Source organism: Macrobrachium rosenbergii, chromosome 4 (genome assembly GCF_040412425.1).
Source record: "Macrobrachium rosenbergii isolate ZJJX-2024 chromosome 4, ASM4041242v1, whole genome shotgun sequence".
NCBI lineage: Eukaryota > Metazoa > Arthropoda > Malacostraca > Decapoda > Palaemonidae > Macrobrachium > Macrobrachium rosenbergii.
The window spans coordinates 42,758,172-42,777,585 of NC_089744.1; the positions used below are offsets into that span (position 1 = coordinate 42,758,172).

The following is a 19,414-nucleotide window of genomic DNA, read 5'->3' on the forward strand; positions in this document are numbered from 1 at the left end:
GTCTGTGAAGGTTCCCTCAACCAACCTTCCACAGTCTGGGGTTGCAAGTCTAAGTTAGGTTTTATGGAGTGTGTTATTTAGTGATTTTAGTGGGTCAGGTGGTCAGCTCTTTGTCCATGGCTATGCCAGGATAGCAAGGGTGGTGGTAAAAGTCATGTTAAGGTCGAGGACCGTGTGACAGCCCCATAGAGACTTTCTAACAGCCCCTGGATGGGTCGCTGGGTCTCTCTCAGGAATGCAGGCGAATGAGGCAGGATAATTATGAAGCCAGCTTCCTTATCAGGTAAGAACCAGAGTATGTTTACAGCTAATTTTTAGTGTTTAGTAATTATACTCGAATTCCCAACGGGGTGTTTTTGGTTCTAATAAACTCACCACCAATGGTGTCAATCAGACCGTAACAGCTAAAATATGTAACTACCAGGAAGTTAGATATTTAAAAATGGTATTTTCATTATAAAATAAGTTTTTAAATATACTTACCTGGTAGTTAGAATAAAAATTCCCTCCTCCCCTCTGAGAACAGGGGCATGGAATTTCTGAGGACAATTGGGAATGGTTCTAGTTACCTGGAAAATGGAATCAGGTAGGTGGCCACCTGACCATCTCGGTGTTTGTGAATTTTGAATTTCTGCTCACCGCTCTGTTCGGGGGTTTTGATAGGGAGAGATCTTTATAATAGAAAATACTCATTTTTGGTAGTGGTATTCACTCACCCTAATTATACATGATCAGAGCCCCCTTCTCCCCTTCATGGACAAGACGCATAACTGGGGAAGTAACCCCAGCTTTCCTGGACCTATTTTTCTCTGGTATATCTAGCAGGTTATACCTAGAACATTCGACCACTACTGTAATGGAATTTCAGCTGCTGACAAGGGACTGGACTCATAAAACTTTATTTTATTATAAAAGTCATTTTTTTTATACATATTGCAATGATAACAGATCAAAATAATAATACAGTATAAATGGATTGTATAAGTGGAATAACATATTCATGTGTTTACATTAATATTGATATTTGAAAATTAGTAACTCATTATAACATGTACATACGCAAGATCATGAAAACATACGCAAGATCATAAATGTATTCATTCACGAAAATGCTAATGAAAAAATATATATGCAGATCGCCGTGACGTAAGCAAGCCTACCATTTCGTTCATTCCGTATTGTACAATGTTTCCTAACAGTAGTTACATCATTCTACAAACTACCCATGTATTTTAGATATGCTTTAAACTCATCCTAAAACACTTTACTGTACTATAATATCATTTCAAAATAATCTTACAAAACACAAAAAAAATCAATAAAATGCACAGTTGTGCAGTACACAATGCAGAGTTGGCCATACTCTCACACAGTTCTCTGCCAAGACTTAAAATGATTGTATGTAGCTGTAAGCCATAGGCAAACGTTGTAAGATGACTTTGAAATATTGAATTTATTTTATGATGATAATTTAAAGTATATTTGGTGTTTGAACCATTAACATAGGCAGTTATAAGCATTTTTAGAGGTTGGTCTTTGGTCTCTGAACTATCTAAATAGCCAGCTATAAGCATTTTTAGAGGGAGATACCAACAACACGGATTTTTGCTTAACGCGGGTGGTTGAGGTCCCTATCCCTGCGATTACTTTAATCTCTCAAGGAATGTTAATGCATTTTTGTTTCCCTGCTGGTCACATCCTGTGTAGTCCACACGACTGACAGCAACTTTTTTTTTTCCCCATTTTTTAAAACATTATGAAAAAACACACACACCCAATGTGTGCATATGTGCTAATACCTGTTGGTTAAAGAGACTCAAATTAGGAGTATCTTTTCCTGAGAGAGAGAGAGAGAGAGAGAGTTCATTTCTTTAATCTCTCAAGGAATGTTAATCCATTTCTGTATCCTTGCTGGTCACATCCTTTATAGTCCACACAACTGACAACAGCAAAATTGATATGTTTGTTATTTTGTCTTCCAAAGCTGTATTACCTGTACACATTTATAAAGCATTATGAACACACACATAAACAGTGTCTGCACATGTACATACACACAAGCAGTGTCTGCATATGTGCTAATACCCATTGGTTAAAGAAACTCAGAGAGAGAGAGAGAGAGAGAGAGAGAGAGAGAGAGAGAGAGAGAGAGAGAGAGAGAGAGAGAGAGAGAGAGAGAGAGAGAGAGAGAGAGAGAGATACCCATTGGTTAAAGAAACTCAGAGAGAGAGAGATTATTTAGGACTCTGAGGCTTGGCTGATGTACAATTATTTTATTATCTTGGGATTTTATATAAGTAACTTGTCAAGCAATTACATTGCTATTAGTTCTTACTTTTTGCGCTTAAGTTTTAAAGATTTTGCGGTAGTGCTCATATTGTTTTGGTGTAGGTAACAGACCTCACCCACTTTCAGGGAAGAATAGGTACAACCGGCTCAGGTATTTAAGTCGTTCCTGCTGCTCGTTGACTGAACATCTGTCGCTGGGTAGCTCTTGTTTTGGTTTGTTTCCACCGGTTGTTTGCAGACATTGCTGAATTTGGTGAAGTACATTATAGTTTTTGGTAATGCTAATCAGCTTTTTTTCCTCAATTGTAACTGGATATGTCAGACTCGAGTGCTCATAGTATTAGGTATTGCAGCAAGGGCTGCAAGACAAAACTGACATTTGCTAAGTATGATACTCATACTATCTGCACCTCGTGTAGAAGGCAAAATTGTTCTCCTGACATTAACTTTGACGAGTGTAAGGAGTGGGATCAGGGGAAATGGGAGACTAAATTCTCATTTAGCGTGACTTCAAAGAGACAGAGAGAGAAAGCCGTCTGCTAAAGCCAAGGTTATGTTGCAGGATTCTCCAGAGGTGTCTGTCCTTTTGACTCCTATGACAGCTTTTTCCCTATTCCAAGTCCTCTATCTTTACCTGTAACTCCTTTACCTGTCCCCTACCTTCCAAGCCCAGTGCCTTAGCCAACCTTGAAGCCAGAGTAGAAAAGAAATTTATCATTGTTGTAGATACCATAACCCAACTGGGCATTTCTGTTAAGATCTTGATGAATCGAGTGCAAAAAGTGTTAGTACAAATGTCGTGCCAGTGGAGGAGGTGGCTACTCATCCCGCCGATGCTCCTAGACCTAGGTCTCTGTCAAACTCCCCTAAACCTTGGGGGAGGCAAACCAAACGTCCAAGGGATGTTGGTGGGGTTTGTCCACAGGTAGTTGCCCCCTCAATCAAGCCTGTTGACTATTCCCAGGATTTGCCGGATGGCCATTGGAAAAGCGTCCGAGGTGCACGCTTTATTGTCAAGTGGTCCAATTCCAGAGTGGATAGGAGGTGCAGTCAGTGCTTTTCCGATGTTTCCAGACCATTGAAAAGGTTGGCAGCTCCTGAACCTTCTTGTAGCTTCTGGGGCCAAGAAGACATCCCGATGTCTCCCGAGTTGTTTATACCACAACGCTCATCTAAGAAGAGCACTGATCGGGCAGTGTCAGCTGAGTTCCCGGTTGGGGTGTGTTTAGTGTTGGCCGAGCACACAGTGAGGGCAGACAGCATTGCAGTTGATTGCTCGTCTGGCGCCAGGCGTTCAGCTGGCATCAAGCGGCCAGTTGAAATGCCGTGCGTTTTGAACGTGCGGTAGCAGTCGAACACCCATTGATGTAGGTTGGGGCAGTGGATTTTGAGCACCCAAGTGGAGGTGAGCATGTTGTCTGAGCTGAGCGCTCTCACCATCGTTTGCTGCCTGATCTTCATACGTCTCCTTTATGATACAACAACCCACAGCCTCCTGTAACGTGCTGAAGATGGTTCTTTCTTTTTCCTCAAAGAAGGTTTGGTCTCATATTGGGCATTAGTTGGCCGATAAGAGGGATCTTGGCAAGGCCACCTTCTGCACCCTTCCTTCTCGTTTGACAAAAAGGAGATATCTCTTCTATGTCACCTGGGAAGTTCCATCCTTGGGAGTTTCTGCCTCCTCCCAAGGGGACTTCTCCAGCTTGATTAATTCGACGCGATATTCAGCGTTTGCTTCAGTCAAGATAGTCTTTTCGTCAACAGAGTTGGATCATTTAGTGAAAGACTTATTCAAAGCCTTTGAAATATTCAGCTACCTTGATTGGACAGTCGGAGCTTTGACAAAGAGGATTGAAGATTGCACAGCTCTACCGGACAATTTTACTGCTGACTGGCTAGGAGTTTTATCCTGTGCGGACAAGGCGGTTTGTGATGGATTGCAAGAATTGGCTGCTCTCTTTGCCTTAGGCTTATTGAAGAAGGGGGAGCTGGGGTGTTCATTTGTCACCAAAGGAGTCACTCCTCAGAAATTGTCTCTGCTCTTTGCCCCATTGGACCGAGATAGTCTGTTCCCCAAGGCTACTTTGGAACGTGTAGCTTCAAAGCTTCAGAAGAGGACTACCAGAACTTGCTAACGCAGTCCACTAAAAACCCAAAGCAGCCGATTCAGACACATGCGGCACTCATTAGTGTAAGGGTGGCCTCTCCTTTGCAGCAGTGGCCTTTTTGTGGCGGTAGAGCAGGATATCAGTCCCGACCACATAGCAAGCCCTGTGCTGTGTACATGGTCGTCAAGTCATCTACAAGACCCTCTTCTAGCAAGTGAGGATCCGGTCCTCCCTGCACCGGTGGGAGCAAGACTTCTCCATTTCTGGAGGAAATGGGATGTCAAGAGTGTGGAACCATGGGTGATAGAAGTTTTGAGAGAGGAGTACTCAATCCCATTCAACGCAAAGCCCCCAATGACGTCGGCTCACAGCAGTTTTTGGCCCTGTCAAAGGAGGTTACCTCTCTACTCAAAAAAGGGCCTATAGAAGTTGTGAAAGACGTGAACTCGAAGGGGTTTTTCAACCATCTCTCATCATACCCAAGTCATCAGGAGAATGGAGACCTGTCCTGGACTTGAGTGCTCTGAATTTTTTTGTAAAGACCACAAAATTCAGGATGGAAACCAATCAGTCAGTGCTGTCCTCCATTCATTAAGGGGATTGGATTGTTACAATAGGCATGGAGGATGCATACTTTCATGTTCCAGTCCACCTGGAATCCAGAAAGTACTGGAGATTCGTGTTCCAGGGCAGGATCTACCAGTTTCGAGCCATCTGTTTCGGTCTTTCAACAGCCCTACAGGTCTTCACCAGGGTTCTCCCCCCAGTGGCATAGTGGCTACATTTGATGGCCATCAACACATGCCTGTCTCTCAACGACTGGCTCCTATGCTCCCCGTCGAGAAACTGTTGCACAGAGGACTTACAGAAGACTCCCTTGTCCAGGATCTGGGCCTTCTGATCAACTTTTCCAAGTCACTACTAGTCCCGATTCAGTCAGTCATCTATTTAGGGATGATGATTGACTCCCAGAGTTTTTGGGCTTTTCCGTCACAGAGAAGAATTCATTCCTGCCTGCAGATGATTCAGAAATTTTTTTTTTCTTCCTCCCTGCTCAGCTAAAGAGTGGATGAGCCTCTGGGGCACTCTTTCGTCCAGAGAGAAGTTTGTGCCATTAGGGAGACTGCACTCGAGACCTCTGCAGTTCTTCCTAAAGGCCAGCTGGCACAGGAAGACGTCTCTGGAGTCATTTGTCTTCCCCATAACAGGCAGTCCCCGGTTATCAGTGATCCAGTGTTTCAGCGCTTGTTTAGCGACAAAAATTGGTGATTTTCAGCGGTGATTTCCACTTATCAGTGCCAGCACTTGCATATTGGTCTGATACATACCTAACAGAGGTGCCATTGACTGAAAATTGCCGATTTTCGGTTATCAGTGATTTTCCCTTATCATCACACCGTCGGAACGGAACCCCCACTGATAACCGGGGACTGCCTGCATTCCCGAATCGAGTAGGACCTTTGGTGGTGGCTAGGAGAAGAGAGATTCATGGTAGGGAAGTCTTTATTCCCTCTGAGCCCAAGCCTAACCTTGTTCTCAGACGCTTCAGAACTGGGATTGGGAACTCATTTACAGGACTTGGAAGTTGCAGGGACGTGGTTGCAAGGAGAAAGAGTGCTCCACATCAGTGTAAAGGAGTTGAAAGCGATACACCTGGCGCTTCAGGATTTTGCTTCGGTGACACACAATAAAATGATTGCAGTCCACTCGGACATGACGGCGCTGGCCTACATAAGGAACCAGGGAGGCATGCACTCTTTCTGTTTTTGCCAGGTGGCCAGAGATCTTCTCATTTGGGCCCAGAACAACTGTACTCAGATCGTCACCCGCTTCATGCAGGGCAAGATGAATGTTCTTGCAGACGAGTTGAGTCTCCGCAAACAGGTCCTACTGATGGAGTGGACACTGAATCCCCGCATGTGTGCACTGACCTGTGGAAATGGTGGGGGAGGTCGTCGATAGACATGTTCACGATGTTGAAGAATCATCATCCTCCCCTGTATTGCTCACCAGTTCCAGACCCTCTGGCATGGGCAACAGACGCAATGCTCCAGGACTGGTCCGACCTGGACATGTATGCCTTTCTGCCATTCAGTATGATGAGGAAAGTCATCAACAAGTTTGTCTCACAGCAACTCATTGATCGCACTAGTGGCCCCGTTTTGGCCGCAGAGGGAATGGTTCCCGGATCTTCTAAGCCTCTTAGTGGACTTCCCAAGACTTCTTCCACAGCGTTGGAAGTCTTCTCAAACAACCTCATTTCCTCCACTATCATCGAGGTTTGTCCACTCTCACTCTGACAGGCGTCAGACTGTCAGGAAGCTTGTTAGAGCGAAAGGATTTTCAAAGGCAGCTGCGAAGGCTATTGCCAACTGTAGACGACAATCTTCATCCAATGTCCACCAGGCCCTGTGGTCAGTTTTTTGTGACTGGCGTCAAAGAGACAGTATCTCGTCTTCTGAGACCACTTTAGCTCAAATAGCAGGTTTTTTAATCTTCCTGAAGTCTTTTCGGGGACTAGCGACTTTGACTATGAAAGGCCATAGATCCATGCTCAGTTCTGTCTTTAGGCACAGAGGTTTGGGTTTTGCAACAAGTCAGGATCTTAGTAACTTGAAGTATCTTTTGATACTTCAAGGGAACACAGATCGCCTTCTATTCGTTGGTTCTCAGGGCCTCCCTTTGAGCCTCTTCATACATCTTCCTTGAGAGACTTAATGAGGAAGACTCTCTTTTTATCTAGCAACAGCCAAAAGAGTTAGTGAATTACAGTCCTTGGACAAGCAGGTTGGCTTTTCACAACGTGATGCGGTCTGCATGTTTACCATTGGGTTTCTTGCGAAGAACGAAACCCCAGCCAATCCTTGGCCTCATTCATTCTCTTATCAAGAACCTTACAGATATCCTGGGACCTACAGACCAGGAGAGTTCGCTGTCCGGTCAGAGCCTTAAAATGTTACTTGGAGAGGACTAAGAGCATCAGAGGTTCCTCTCATAACCTCTGGTGTTCCGTAAAGAACCCATCTCGTTCTATGTCCAAAAATGTGTTATCCTTCTACTTAGAGAAGTGATCTCTGAATCCCACAGGGGAATTCAGGAAGAGGCCTTACCTTTGTTGAAAGTTAAAGCCCATTAAGTCCTGGCAGTTGCCACTTCACTGGTTTTTAAACGCAGTCTGTCACTGTCGGCTATACTTCAATCTGTGTACTGGAAGTGCAGATCTTTGTTTGCCATTCATTATTTGCGTGATGTAGAAACCACTTGTGAAAACTATAGTACATTAGGACCGTTCTCCGTGGCTGGCTTGTTACTGGGGGAGGAAGAGTAGGAGCATGTCTCCTTTTTCTGTATCTCCTCGTCTTGATTTTAGGTGATCAAGTTGTGGGAGCCTGGGGGTACTATGTACTTGGAGTACCTACCAAGCATTATCTCCTTTTGGTTGGGTTTGGTATTTTATTTAAGGTGTAGGTAACAATATTTGGCCGCAAAAATTTTTCTTGTACTGCGCCCAGGGCAAGGGCATATTGTTTTGTATAACGCCTTGACAAACCATTGGAGTACTCCTTGGCGGCAAAGCTCCCACTAAAGTAGAGGCTATTCTCAGCTTTATTGCTGCGCCACTACAGGTTGATGATGAGGATCGACCAGAGGCATTACCTGTCTGCTGTAGCTCTCTCAACACAACAAGCATTGTCCAATGCTGGCTACTTATCTATTTCAAATTCATCTCCATCACTGAGTGTTTTTGAGTAGTTAGTAGTGTCCATGTATCCCACCACCTTTTTCTGTGGGAGTCAGCAATGTATTTACTTAGTAAGTTACTTATATAAAAATGACATTTTTATAATAAAATAAAGTTTTATATATACTTACCAAGTACCTGTAATTACGTGTTCGGGGCTCTCCCGCCTCCCCTTTAATGGACATGATGCATGAAGAAATTGAATACCTGAGCTGGTTGTACTTATTCTTCCCTGAAAGTGGGCGGGTCTGTTACCTACACCAAAACAATATGAGCGCTACCGCGAAATTTTTAAAACTTAAGCTGCCGCAACAAGTACGAACTAATAGCAATGTAACTACTTGGTAAGTATATATAAAACTTTATTTTACTGTATTATAAAAATGGCCTTTTTTTTTTTTTTTTTTTTTTTTTTTTTTAATCTTTGGATTTTGTAAGATCAATCCTTAGGGTTTAGTAAGAAAAATAATATGAGTAGAAAGACACACCCAAATGACTCAGGTCAGCCGTTAGCACACCAAACTGTACCTTATGAATTGACGCTCTACTCTCCCCAAAATGTTTTCGATTTTTTAGAGCTTTTCGGTTCTTAGAATTTCAGATAAAGGATTGTGTACCTGTAGTAATAAAGTGGAATGATATTGTATCATGTTCTACTTTGTGAAATTAAATTTTTGTTCCATAGGAAATCATGAATTTGATACACTGACATTTTAAAGCTGCAACTTCATATAAAGTTTTGTTGATCTTATTTTTAATGCAGGCACAGATCAATGTTACCACCAGTTCAGATACAGCAAGATCATCCATGAATGGTAGACCAACCACAAGCAATTCTTCAAATATCAGTTCTACTCCTAACACCACTACCACCAGCTCTACTAATTCTCCTAGTTCAGTTAATATTTTTACAATATCTCCGGCTGATGGGGAGAGAAATAGCACTAATAACACTACAACTACGTCTGCATCATCAAATACGTCAAGCTCAACTAGTTCAACGTCTAACCCATTCTTGACACCAAATTCCCAGCAAGCACGTAATTTAGCATCTGTTTTGAATTTGGGTTCCAACCTTCAAAATTTCCCAATGGATGGTGGTGATATGGTCTTAATGGAAGTTGGCCCTCATGGGATTACCATCGATTCTGTTTCAGCTGATGGTAGTGGAGGAGGTAAAGAAAATTTTCTATTAAAGTTTATTATTTTGTTTGTTGATATTTGACTTTGGATACTGCATAGAAGCATTGAGAACATTACATTAATAGAAATCATTTTTACCGGAAGCAGGTATCTGTTAGGTATTAGTTGCTTTTAAGCACATTGTCTTTTTCATAATAATCTTTGCACTGCAGGAGGAAGTGGTCCTCCGCCAGAGCTCATTAGGAATTTAGTCACATCAATAACAAATCAGTTAGGAGTGCACCTTGGTGCCACTCCTTCCAGTTCTTCATCGGCTTCTGCCTCTACTACTTCGGAACCTTCATCCACTTCTACCAACACCTCTTCATCCACCAGTTCTACTACAAATTCCACTTCAAGCCCAGGTGTCCAGAGAGGGAGACCTGGAAGAAATAGTCAAGCCACTGGTAACAGGTAATTGTGTACTTTAAATTCTTTTTATTTAATTTACTTTTTTTATTGTGAATATTAAACCTTTTAGAATTCAGTAGTATCATCCATTGGAAAAAACTTAAGTTAGCCATAAATATTTTGACATTTGAAGAGAGTTGGGGATAGTATATCTCTCCCATATAAGTAAGGACTGTTCTTAGAGTATTGTCATAAACTAGTCCCGTATAGGAAATCATGAAAATTTTGCTTTGCTTCCTTAATTCTTTTTTTGTTTGTAATAACTGACAGAAATAGTAGTATTATTACTATTATGGGAAACAAAATTTATACTCTTCCCAGGGTGCAAAAAGAATTGTAAACCTTCAATATTTTTGTAAGAAAAATAATTACAAAAAGTAGTTCTACTGTATTTCTGCTAAATTCAGCATTCTGTCATGAAAAACAAGTTTACAGTAGGTGATAAAATAAATCTGTGGGCTGTGAATAACTTTTTGACCCTCCCCCTAATCTCAAAGGTTTAAAAGAAAGGTAATTAATGTAATGAGAAATTGATATTGCAGTTCATGTTGAATATGTTGAAAGTTTTTCTAAAACTTTTTTTACAAAACTCATTCATTGTTGTGTATTTTATTTTCTTTTATTTGAAATCATTTTCATACCACTTATCCTTTTTGAACAAAGAAACCAATACATATGCTGATTTCTAGGAGAGATACTTACTACAAGCTCATTTAACTAAGAGACAGAAGATGTAAAAGTCAGACTACAGGAGAGGGATGAGGGCAGTCAGATCATATGGTTAATGGGTTTTTATAGAAAACATATTTTGCATTATAGAAACATCTGATTCTCATACCCACATTGATCATGTAATTTGGTGAGAGGGTGAAGGAAGCCAAGCTCCTTCGATGGTCCCCTAGACTAGAAGATCATTGGCCATGAGCTTGAACATATCAAGATCAGAAGTCAGACCCCCATTAAAGTTACTGGAAGGATAGGAGTATGCAGTAAGATTCTGGTTATGTGATAGAGTCTATAAGGAAGGATACCAGTGTCTTATCAGTAACGAGGGTGGCATTGATGGGGAACTCACAAATAAAGGACACTACCTGAAGACCTGCAGAGCCAGTACCTTGGTGCTTAATTCCTTGAGGTCCTGTTTGAAGTTTTTGGAAATTACCATATCTACCACCCTACATGACAGATGCTCAGGCCTTCACTTAATTCCTTTAGGTCCTGTTTGAAGTTTTTGGAAATTACCATGTCTACCACCCACATGACAAATGCTCAGGTCTTCACTTATTTACTTTTGATGAGGCTTCAGTCCCCTAGATTGATGACTTCCCTGTGGCAAATCACTTTGAGTCCATTCTAATTGGCACTCCAGGACAGTTGTGGCAAGCCTGAGAGCTCAGGTCTTTGTTTACTTTATAACATTATCCAGTGATACTCCTGTCCAGCTCAACTTACCTCACTAGTATTGGAGTATGCTGGCAGATCGTACCTTCTCGGACCTCACTACTTCAGTGTTTGACTTTTCAGCAAAGTTGACTCTTTGTATTTTGATATTGAGGCCCCATGCAGCTGCCTTTCCTTTCTGCCTTCTGTGAAAATATGCCTTGCTGGCATTATCTGTTAACTCTCTTCGTTAATGTTCTGGCCCTTCTTGATAGATATGGATTTTCTAGTGGCCATGTTATGATGAGGTGTGACCTTTATTCACCCTCTCCTGGTGGCCTTTCTCTGCTGCTGTGAGATCAGTTGCCTGGCAATCTTATCCTCATCAGCAGTGGCCTCAAGTAGTGAGGTTCAAGCCCTGTCTTGTTCTTTGGCTTTGTTCTAGTGGCAGTCTCTCTCTTTTCCTTCATTGCTCAGAGAAAAGACTTAGAATTGAAAACCCTTCCAAGGTTTGTGTCAGTGCCTGATTTATCTGCTTAGGTGGCAATGGAATATTGGCTGTCTTATGTCCAGTTGGAACTCTTATTTAAGGGCTTACCTGGATATACATAAACCTGTAAAGCAGAAGTTAAGAATTTATCTGTGGTGTCAGAAGGCCAAACTCTATGTCCAAGATGGCTAAAGTCTATGAACACATGATTGATTCCTGAGTATTCTACCTTCTTGGAGATAATCCTTATGGCTTCTGTACTATAAACATGTCTTTATTTCCTTTAAAACCACCTCCTAGGGAAGGTTGTCTTGCAGTTCAGGGGAGTTATAACTATTTTTGCCTCATTTTTTAGCAAATTTTCAATTTGATCATGAGGTGTTAAGTCCTTAATCCTATCGTTGCAGCAGGAACTCTTTCTCTTGAACCAAATATGATAGTAACCTTGGCTTTCCATGTTATCATTAGTTGTTAGGGCTTAGTAACCATAGCTTTCCATCTTATTGTTAGTTATTAAGGAGCCCGATACTGAATTTTAGGAGCATGAAGGTGTACACAAGTGTATAGGAATGCACCTTCACATATGAAAGTAGTAGTTATCTTTATTTTTGGACTGTTGGTTATGGGCTTTCGACTCTGGCACAGAAGTCACCAGTACTATGAGATAAAGTCCTTTTTCCCTGTAAGGATCCTCTGACAAGTCTCGCTATGAGGACCTTATGCCCTGTTGTGGTTCCAACATCTGGCGACAGTACTTGCCAGTGAGGATCACACATCAGGCAGGAATGTTGAGAAGCTTTCTCTCCATTAGAAGGCTTTTAGTTTGCGTGGCTGAACTCTGTTTCTCTGGCTGCACTAACCCACCATCCTCATTCAATGTGGTAGTCAGCTAACTATAACAGTAGGTAAGATTCATTCCAATTATGATAATTTTCATGATAAAATTAATTATTTGAATACTTACTGTTAAAGTGGAAACTCACCCAGCCTCCCCACATCTTAGTGGTGGTCACGAAGAATGTGACAGAACATAAACATTCCGGGACCATCTGGTGGGAAACAGATGAATACAAAGACAGTCCTAGGGAATTAGCCAAGCGTATTTAGATTTTTTAAATGCCGATTGCACCAAACAGTGCAAAGATAAAGCTAACTTTAACAGTAGGTAAATATCCAAATAATTAATTTCATCATGAAAATCATCATTTACTCTACTGTCATTATTACCTCTGATTTAAGAATACTGTAAATCCATTGGATGAAACATGAGATGCTAAAAATATGTTGTGATGGTCCCATTGAACTAATTTATGATGGTAGAATTCCCATAAGGGGTTAGCTCTGTCACTGCACTTGATGCAGTACACTGTAGGCATTACCTAAGGTTCTTTGCAACATCCCTCCAACCCCTAGCTGCAATCCCTTTCATTTCTTTTACTGTATCTCCATTCATATTCTTTCTCTTCCATCTTACTTTTCCTCCTCTCATAACAATTGGTTCAGCATTATTATTTTCAGTGCTGAATGACCATAAAGGTTCCAGCACTTGGCCTGTGGCCTAAATGTTATATTTCCATTAACTATATAATGGTAGAGTGACTGTTTGAATTTCTTTCTTCCACAGTGGCACAAGCACTACTAATGTCACTCAGACTAGGGTTACACACAGACCTCACGTACATGTAACCCCGCTCAATGTTCCAGGAATGGGTATGAATCAGTTTGATCCATTTTTACCTTGCCAGTCACACCACATCATCCGACCTCGTAGAAGACACCATGCACAAGTACAGGTAGGCTTATTCATTCATGGTCAAAAGGGACCATTGTTGTCTACTCTTGTTATGCGTCATGTGTTGTATTGCTTGTCCTTGATGCTTTTGTTTTGCATAGTAGATTGCTGTACTAGGAATGTCTCCAATAAAGACTGTAATTTTTTTATTCTAATGTAATTAATCTTGCCTGAAAAAACTAAGCAGTTCTGAGAATTAAATATTTAGACATATATAAAGTTTCAATAAATAAGTTGTTTTTGTTCTGTGGTCTAGAAATTGTAATTGTTAAACAGTGTGATATAGATGAATGCTGTTTACTGGTGTTTTAATTTTGACATTTTTTCTCTTTAAGGTGGCAACCCTATAAGAGTCAAGTATTTTAACCCTTTAGTCAGATTAACTACCTAATAATAATAGTTTACCTTTTAGAATAATTTTTAATCACTGCTAAAATTCTTTTGTTTCTTACTGCTTGAGTTGTGTAAATCTTTCCCCCTCTCTCTCACAAAACCATTTCAAATAATTACCAAAGACAATGACCATATTCTTGGGTGGGAGGTCTTCTTCCCTGGTCTTATAATTTTGTAGTTGCATGTCGAGATCACAACAGGATAAGTCATGTGCAAGTTTTGAATTAGAAGAGATGAAATGAATGGGCACAGTCCCTAAATTTCAGTATGCCTCTTTTGAACTAGATAGTGAATTGCATACTAGATTGTTTAGAGAGAGAGAGCGAGAGAGAGACCCCCACACACCTAGATAAAGTAGTGTGCCCTTGGTCACAGATAAACAAGGCACCCTTTGATGGGGAAAAATTTTTTAAGTATAAACTTTTTGAGAAATCAGACAAATTTTGATGCAGTCTTGATCTAGAACTAGATGGAAACTGCATTAATATATTGCCACCAGATTGAATACCTAGGAGCTGTTACCTCTGACACCCTATCATTATGTACTCATGTTAACCGAATAATAGAATACTTTTCTCAAAATAAAATCAGTTTCTCATTTAGACCACAGATCCATTAATATAAATAGCCTTATTCCATGCTGTGACTCTCCTAGTTACATTAACTATGTATATTCTGACAAAGACCCTCCCATGTTCACACTACTGGAGAAGTAATTTAAACTAGTTGCTGACAGTTGCTCACCAGTATGGTTTCTATACCAATTTTACTGGCCAAAATAAATCAATTTGAAGGCTTACAAGACCTTTCATATTATACAGAATTAAGGCGATGAAGCTAAGCAGCCCAGCATAAGCATGAATGTTTTGAAATTTGATACAGGTAGAAAATCAAAGGGTTTGCTTCAAAATTTACCAACGTACTTAATAAAACCAGACATTTTACCCTTCAATTTTACTACAATCATGGAGTTATTGTTAGGTGCTCAATATCCAATCCAACCTTTTCTTCATGATAAACTAACCAAGATTTCAGAAGCATCACCATTTGTTCATGTGGCTTCATATGGGACTGTCTACCCTTGCTGCATCACAACCACAGATCAACCAGTACATCTACTCATGCATGAGTGAAACAATTTCACAGATATCTTGCTGGCTGAGCAGAGATGTAGTGAAGCAGGGCATTTCAGTGACTCCAGTATTGGGCCTAATTCAAACTCTGTGATCACTTGTACTCAGTTCCAAAATAACTTCATCTAATAGTATACTGGAACCACATAGGAAAGAGTCTTGACAAGGTCACTCCATGGTTGGAACCAGTCTGTCTGCCAGTCTGTCATCATGTAAGTCTTCAATGATCTGGCTACACTTAAGTGTTATAAAGCTAGTCAGAAAATTTTACTCAATTTTAGTGTCAAATTTACCAAGATTACAAAAATAACTAACCTTAATTACGCAGAATATATCTAGGTGCATCAATTTTAAACATTGCTAAGAAAAATCCAACTGCACAGCTATGTCAACTCCTCCATCTCCATGATGCCATACTGTGTGCTCTGCTCCTGTTTAGACATACTGCTGTTCATTCCAGGACCACTAAACATTTTCTGCAGCTTTTTGTGTTGTGCCATTTATAAGTTATCATTGTTTGCAAGTTATTTGCTTTCAGTACCTTTGAATTGGTAACTGTCCAGCATTGCTGCATCATTCATGTGAGTAGCTTTCTGCCCCTTCTGTTTCCTGTGCTTTTGTACTTTTTATCACTGTTTGTCTCTATGCTGAGTGAAATTTAGTAAAGTGAGCATTTATTAGTTGGTTATGGTTATTTGCAATATGAGTTTTCTGTTATTTAAACGTACACACAATTGTTGTTTGTGGTTTTATTTAGCAAACTAAAATGGGCTGTTAGAGGGAAATTTTTTAACTTGCATTTCTCTTACCAGCCTTAATGTTTACTCAGTATGTTGACTTTCTGTTTTCCTTACCACAGCAACAGTTACCTTTGGTAATCTCCACTCTGTATAGGCTAATTATGATTTTGTTTATGTGTTTTATTGTTAAGTGAATTTTCTTTGGTATTTGTCTTTTGTTCATTATGCTAGTGTACTTGAAAGGAAGGTAAGTGTTTTAACAGGTTTTGTTGTCCTTAGAGAAGGAACCTCATTTACGGTGCCCTTCTTGTCTACCTCTAATATCATGACAACCCTTGTCAGCACTGTTTGCCTTGCCTGCCTAACCCTCAGTGGCCCCTCTGGTGGAGTTGTCTTTACAGGCTACATTAATGCTTCCTCTAATCTCTGGGATCTGCTGTTCCTGCTATTTTATTTTTGTAGTTCCTGCCAAAACTTGAGAAATTCCAGTACTGAGTGGGTCTCCTCCCTCAGCCTTGGTAAGCATTGTTATGTTGCTCTGTGAGTCTTCATAGTCCCCCATGACTACTCCCATGTCTGTCAAGAATTGCACCCTTGATTTCCAGTTAAGGATTCTTGCTTAAAGTCAAGTCATCCATCTACATCATGTGGTCTGAATTCAGGCTCTTCTTATCTTTCAACTAGTTTTTACTGGCAGCCCATAATCATGAGTTGCATAGACATGCAGTACTATTGTCACTATTGGTCTCCTCATTCCAAGTGTGTTGCTGCACTGCCTGCTGGTCTTTTCTGCTTGTGCCTGTTTACCTACCTTAAGTTCCTTTGGAAATGTTGAATGGGTGACCCCCAGAAAGAAATTAATTTTGTCAAGGAGACTTCAAATGATTTACACTTTTTTCAAGGTGACACTACTTTTTGGAGATCCTGAATTGGGTCTGTGACATCTTCAAAATCAAGCATCCAGCTTGTCTTCTGAAACTCCTCATTTAATGAAGATGAGGCTCCTAGCTGAAAAATTTTTTGAGCTTCCGTTGGCCAAGTGCCTGGATTGCATCCATAAATACATTATGTTATGGATGGCTGACTTTGGTTCCAGTTGAAGTTAAGGTAGGGCCTTGAGCTTGGGAAATCATCCTCTTGCAAATCAGTATCTTGCGAGGGTTTGTGGGATATAGGGCATCTCTTAACAGGCTAAACTCCCTTCACTTGTGATAGAAGCTATTGTCCAGGACACCCTTGCCTCCTTCAGACCTTGCTCCACTATGTGGACTGCCATGGGGTTAGAAACTGGTGATCATTTTCTTAGTGTCTTCCTCTCTTGAACTGGTAGAGTTTTATGGACTGCTCTTCCTTGTCCAAAGTTATTGGAAGGATTGAGGCTAATTATTGACCTTAGCCAGCTTAATGAATTTTTTTCAATAGACTCCCCCCCAAGTGGAGGCTTATAGAGTTGTTATACAGATCTCTTTGAAGGTCAGACCTGAACGATGCATACTTCCAAGCCCCCATGCACCTGCTCTAATGAAGTAACTTTATTTCATCTGGCAGGGCCACATGTTCTAGTCCAGGACCCTGTGCTTGAGTCTGTGTGCAACCCCTCAGGTCTTCATCAGGATTTTCTTCCTGGTAACTGCTGATTGCATCATGGAGGCAGTCCTTTAGAGTGATTGCCAAATTCTGTTGGAGTTCCTCTAGTGCTTCCAGAACCCAATTTACCAGTATTTTCAGATGCCTTGACATTGGGATCAGGAGTTCACTGTCAAAGTCTGGTACTTGACCCTAGGCTGCTGTACAAAATATTTTCTTACTCATTGTTTATCATTGATACTTTAACTTTAATCCAGTTAAAGTTAATTCACAACATTGATACAAATATAAGGTGACATATACCGTACAATAATGTAAATATAAGATGAAAAATACAATTTAGAGTGAAGATGTATAGTTGAAATAATGTTCAGGAAGACTACTGATAACCATTCTCCTCCACAGATAAAAGTTGTTTGCTGTTATTTTTTATATTTGTATTGTATTTCATAAGTGTGAATTCATAACATGTCCATAATGAACTCTTTACATATTTAGAAAACTATTAAACTAACACGAAAGAGATCAATTGTATTTTTAGTATTTCTCTTACTAACCCCATGGTGGACACATAATATGAGTACTATTCGTGTGGTGGTAGTGGCAGCAGTACCGTTGGCATTTCCATCATTAAAGCTGCTTCTATCATTATTTAGTCTCTGCTGTGTTATACTTTGGTTTTGGCACTGAAACTGCTTCACTCTTACACTTAGTACTGTGGAACTAACTACCTCAGAGCTGAGGCTAGTCTGCAGTCATAAAAACTCTCTTAAATTGTACACCTTTTTTTATTTTCGTTTCAAAAACAATACAGTGGTATACAGTATATTGATTATTGCATATTATTTTGACAGTTTATCACTTGTAGCATTATTTAGTAGATCAAAAAGATACATTTTGTTTCATTAATCTCTCTCTCTCTCTCTCTCTCTCTCTCTCTCTCTCTCTCTCTCTCTCTCTCTCTCTCTCTCTCTCTCTCTCTCTCAACAGTATTTAGTATATTTTATTACTGAATCATTCTGTAAAAATATAATGCACAACCATTTTTTTGGACCAAGGTAGCTACCATCTATCTTATTTAGTGAATTATTTGGATTATATTGGTAATTTGACAATAGAGAACCATAATTTTTTAAGCTAAATTGGATAGGCTAGAATTTAAATCAGTAATGCACTAAAGGTTCCAGTGTAGTTGTACACAACTTTGTTACTGCTTAGTTGACTAAGTCAACCTGGCATGACTTAGTGCATGAACCAAACAGTTAAACAAAAATCTGGCAGTGCATTTTGAAATTATGTAAATGTTTTTAGCTTCCTTGTTCCCTTTTCTGCATGTCATATATATCCTTGCTTGTCATCTGCTAAATCATAATGGCAACATGCTGAAGTATACTTCTCTATTGTGAAGATTTTATCTTTAGTGGTGTAAAATGTTTGAAATCTAGATGACTTATAACTACTACAGTAAAATGATGTAATTCAATGTAATAGCTTTGTAAAATGGTTATGTATTTATCGATTTATTAATTTATTAATGTACTTACTATGTAAAACCATCATGCTGAGTTTAATAATTTCTATTATTATACCGTTGGTGTTGATATTGTTTTCATGTGAAGCTTTGTGATATAGCTGTAAGTTTTGCCATATTCTCAGATTGCATTGTTGGGTTGTCATGATGTTAGCTTTTTGTTTGCATTTCTTATGCAGATTTTCCTGTAGTGTATATTATTGTTTATGATGAAAAATTACAACCTTAATCTATTTTGACATTTATAATAGTTCTAACAATGATTGCGGGATCTGCTGTATATAGTCTCTCTTATCTAGAAGATTAAGACATTTATAATAGTTCTTACCTTAATTGTGGCATCTGCTGTGTATAGAAGATTGAGACATGGGAGTTTTGGATAACTGGAAAATGGATAATTGACATTATTCAAGTAGCCTGAAGGTATATCAGTTTGCTCAGACTGCCATGAAATTTCATAACTGCAGTATTATAGGATAAATATTGTGCAAAACCTAATTTTTGTAATCTTAAGTTTAATCATCAGTTTAATCAACGTTTTATAATAAATGCAAAAGGTTGATTTTTGTAACTAGGATAGTCTAGGCTTAGTTATAGCCAGTTCACACTTTGGTAGGCTAGCCTAGTTATGTTGTC

At 39.9% G+C, this 19,414-nt stretch overlaps 1 protein-coding gene across 25 annotated transcripts in view; it reads left to right on the forward strand.

Moving 5' to 3' along the window:
* The window catches only part of LOC136833412 (large proline-rich protein BAG6), a 225,757-nt gene that overhangs the window by 161,986 nt on the left and 44,357 nt on the right, over positions 1-19,414 (forward strand). For all 25 annotated transcript variants that reach the window (XM_067095630.1, XM_067095557.1, XM_067095692.1 and 22 more), the window contains exons 11-13: positions 8,903-9,314; positions 9,495-9,735; positions 13,227-13,395. In XM_067095630.1, coding sequence (XP_066951731.1) covers positions 8,903-9,314; positions 9,495-9,735; positions 13,227-13,395 — 822 coding nt within the window. The remainder of the gene's footprint in view (positions 1-8,902; positions 9,315-9,494; positions 9,736-13,226; positions 13,396-19,414) is intronic.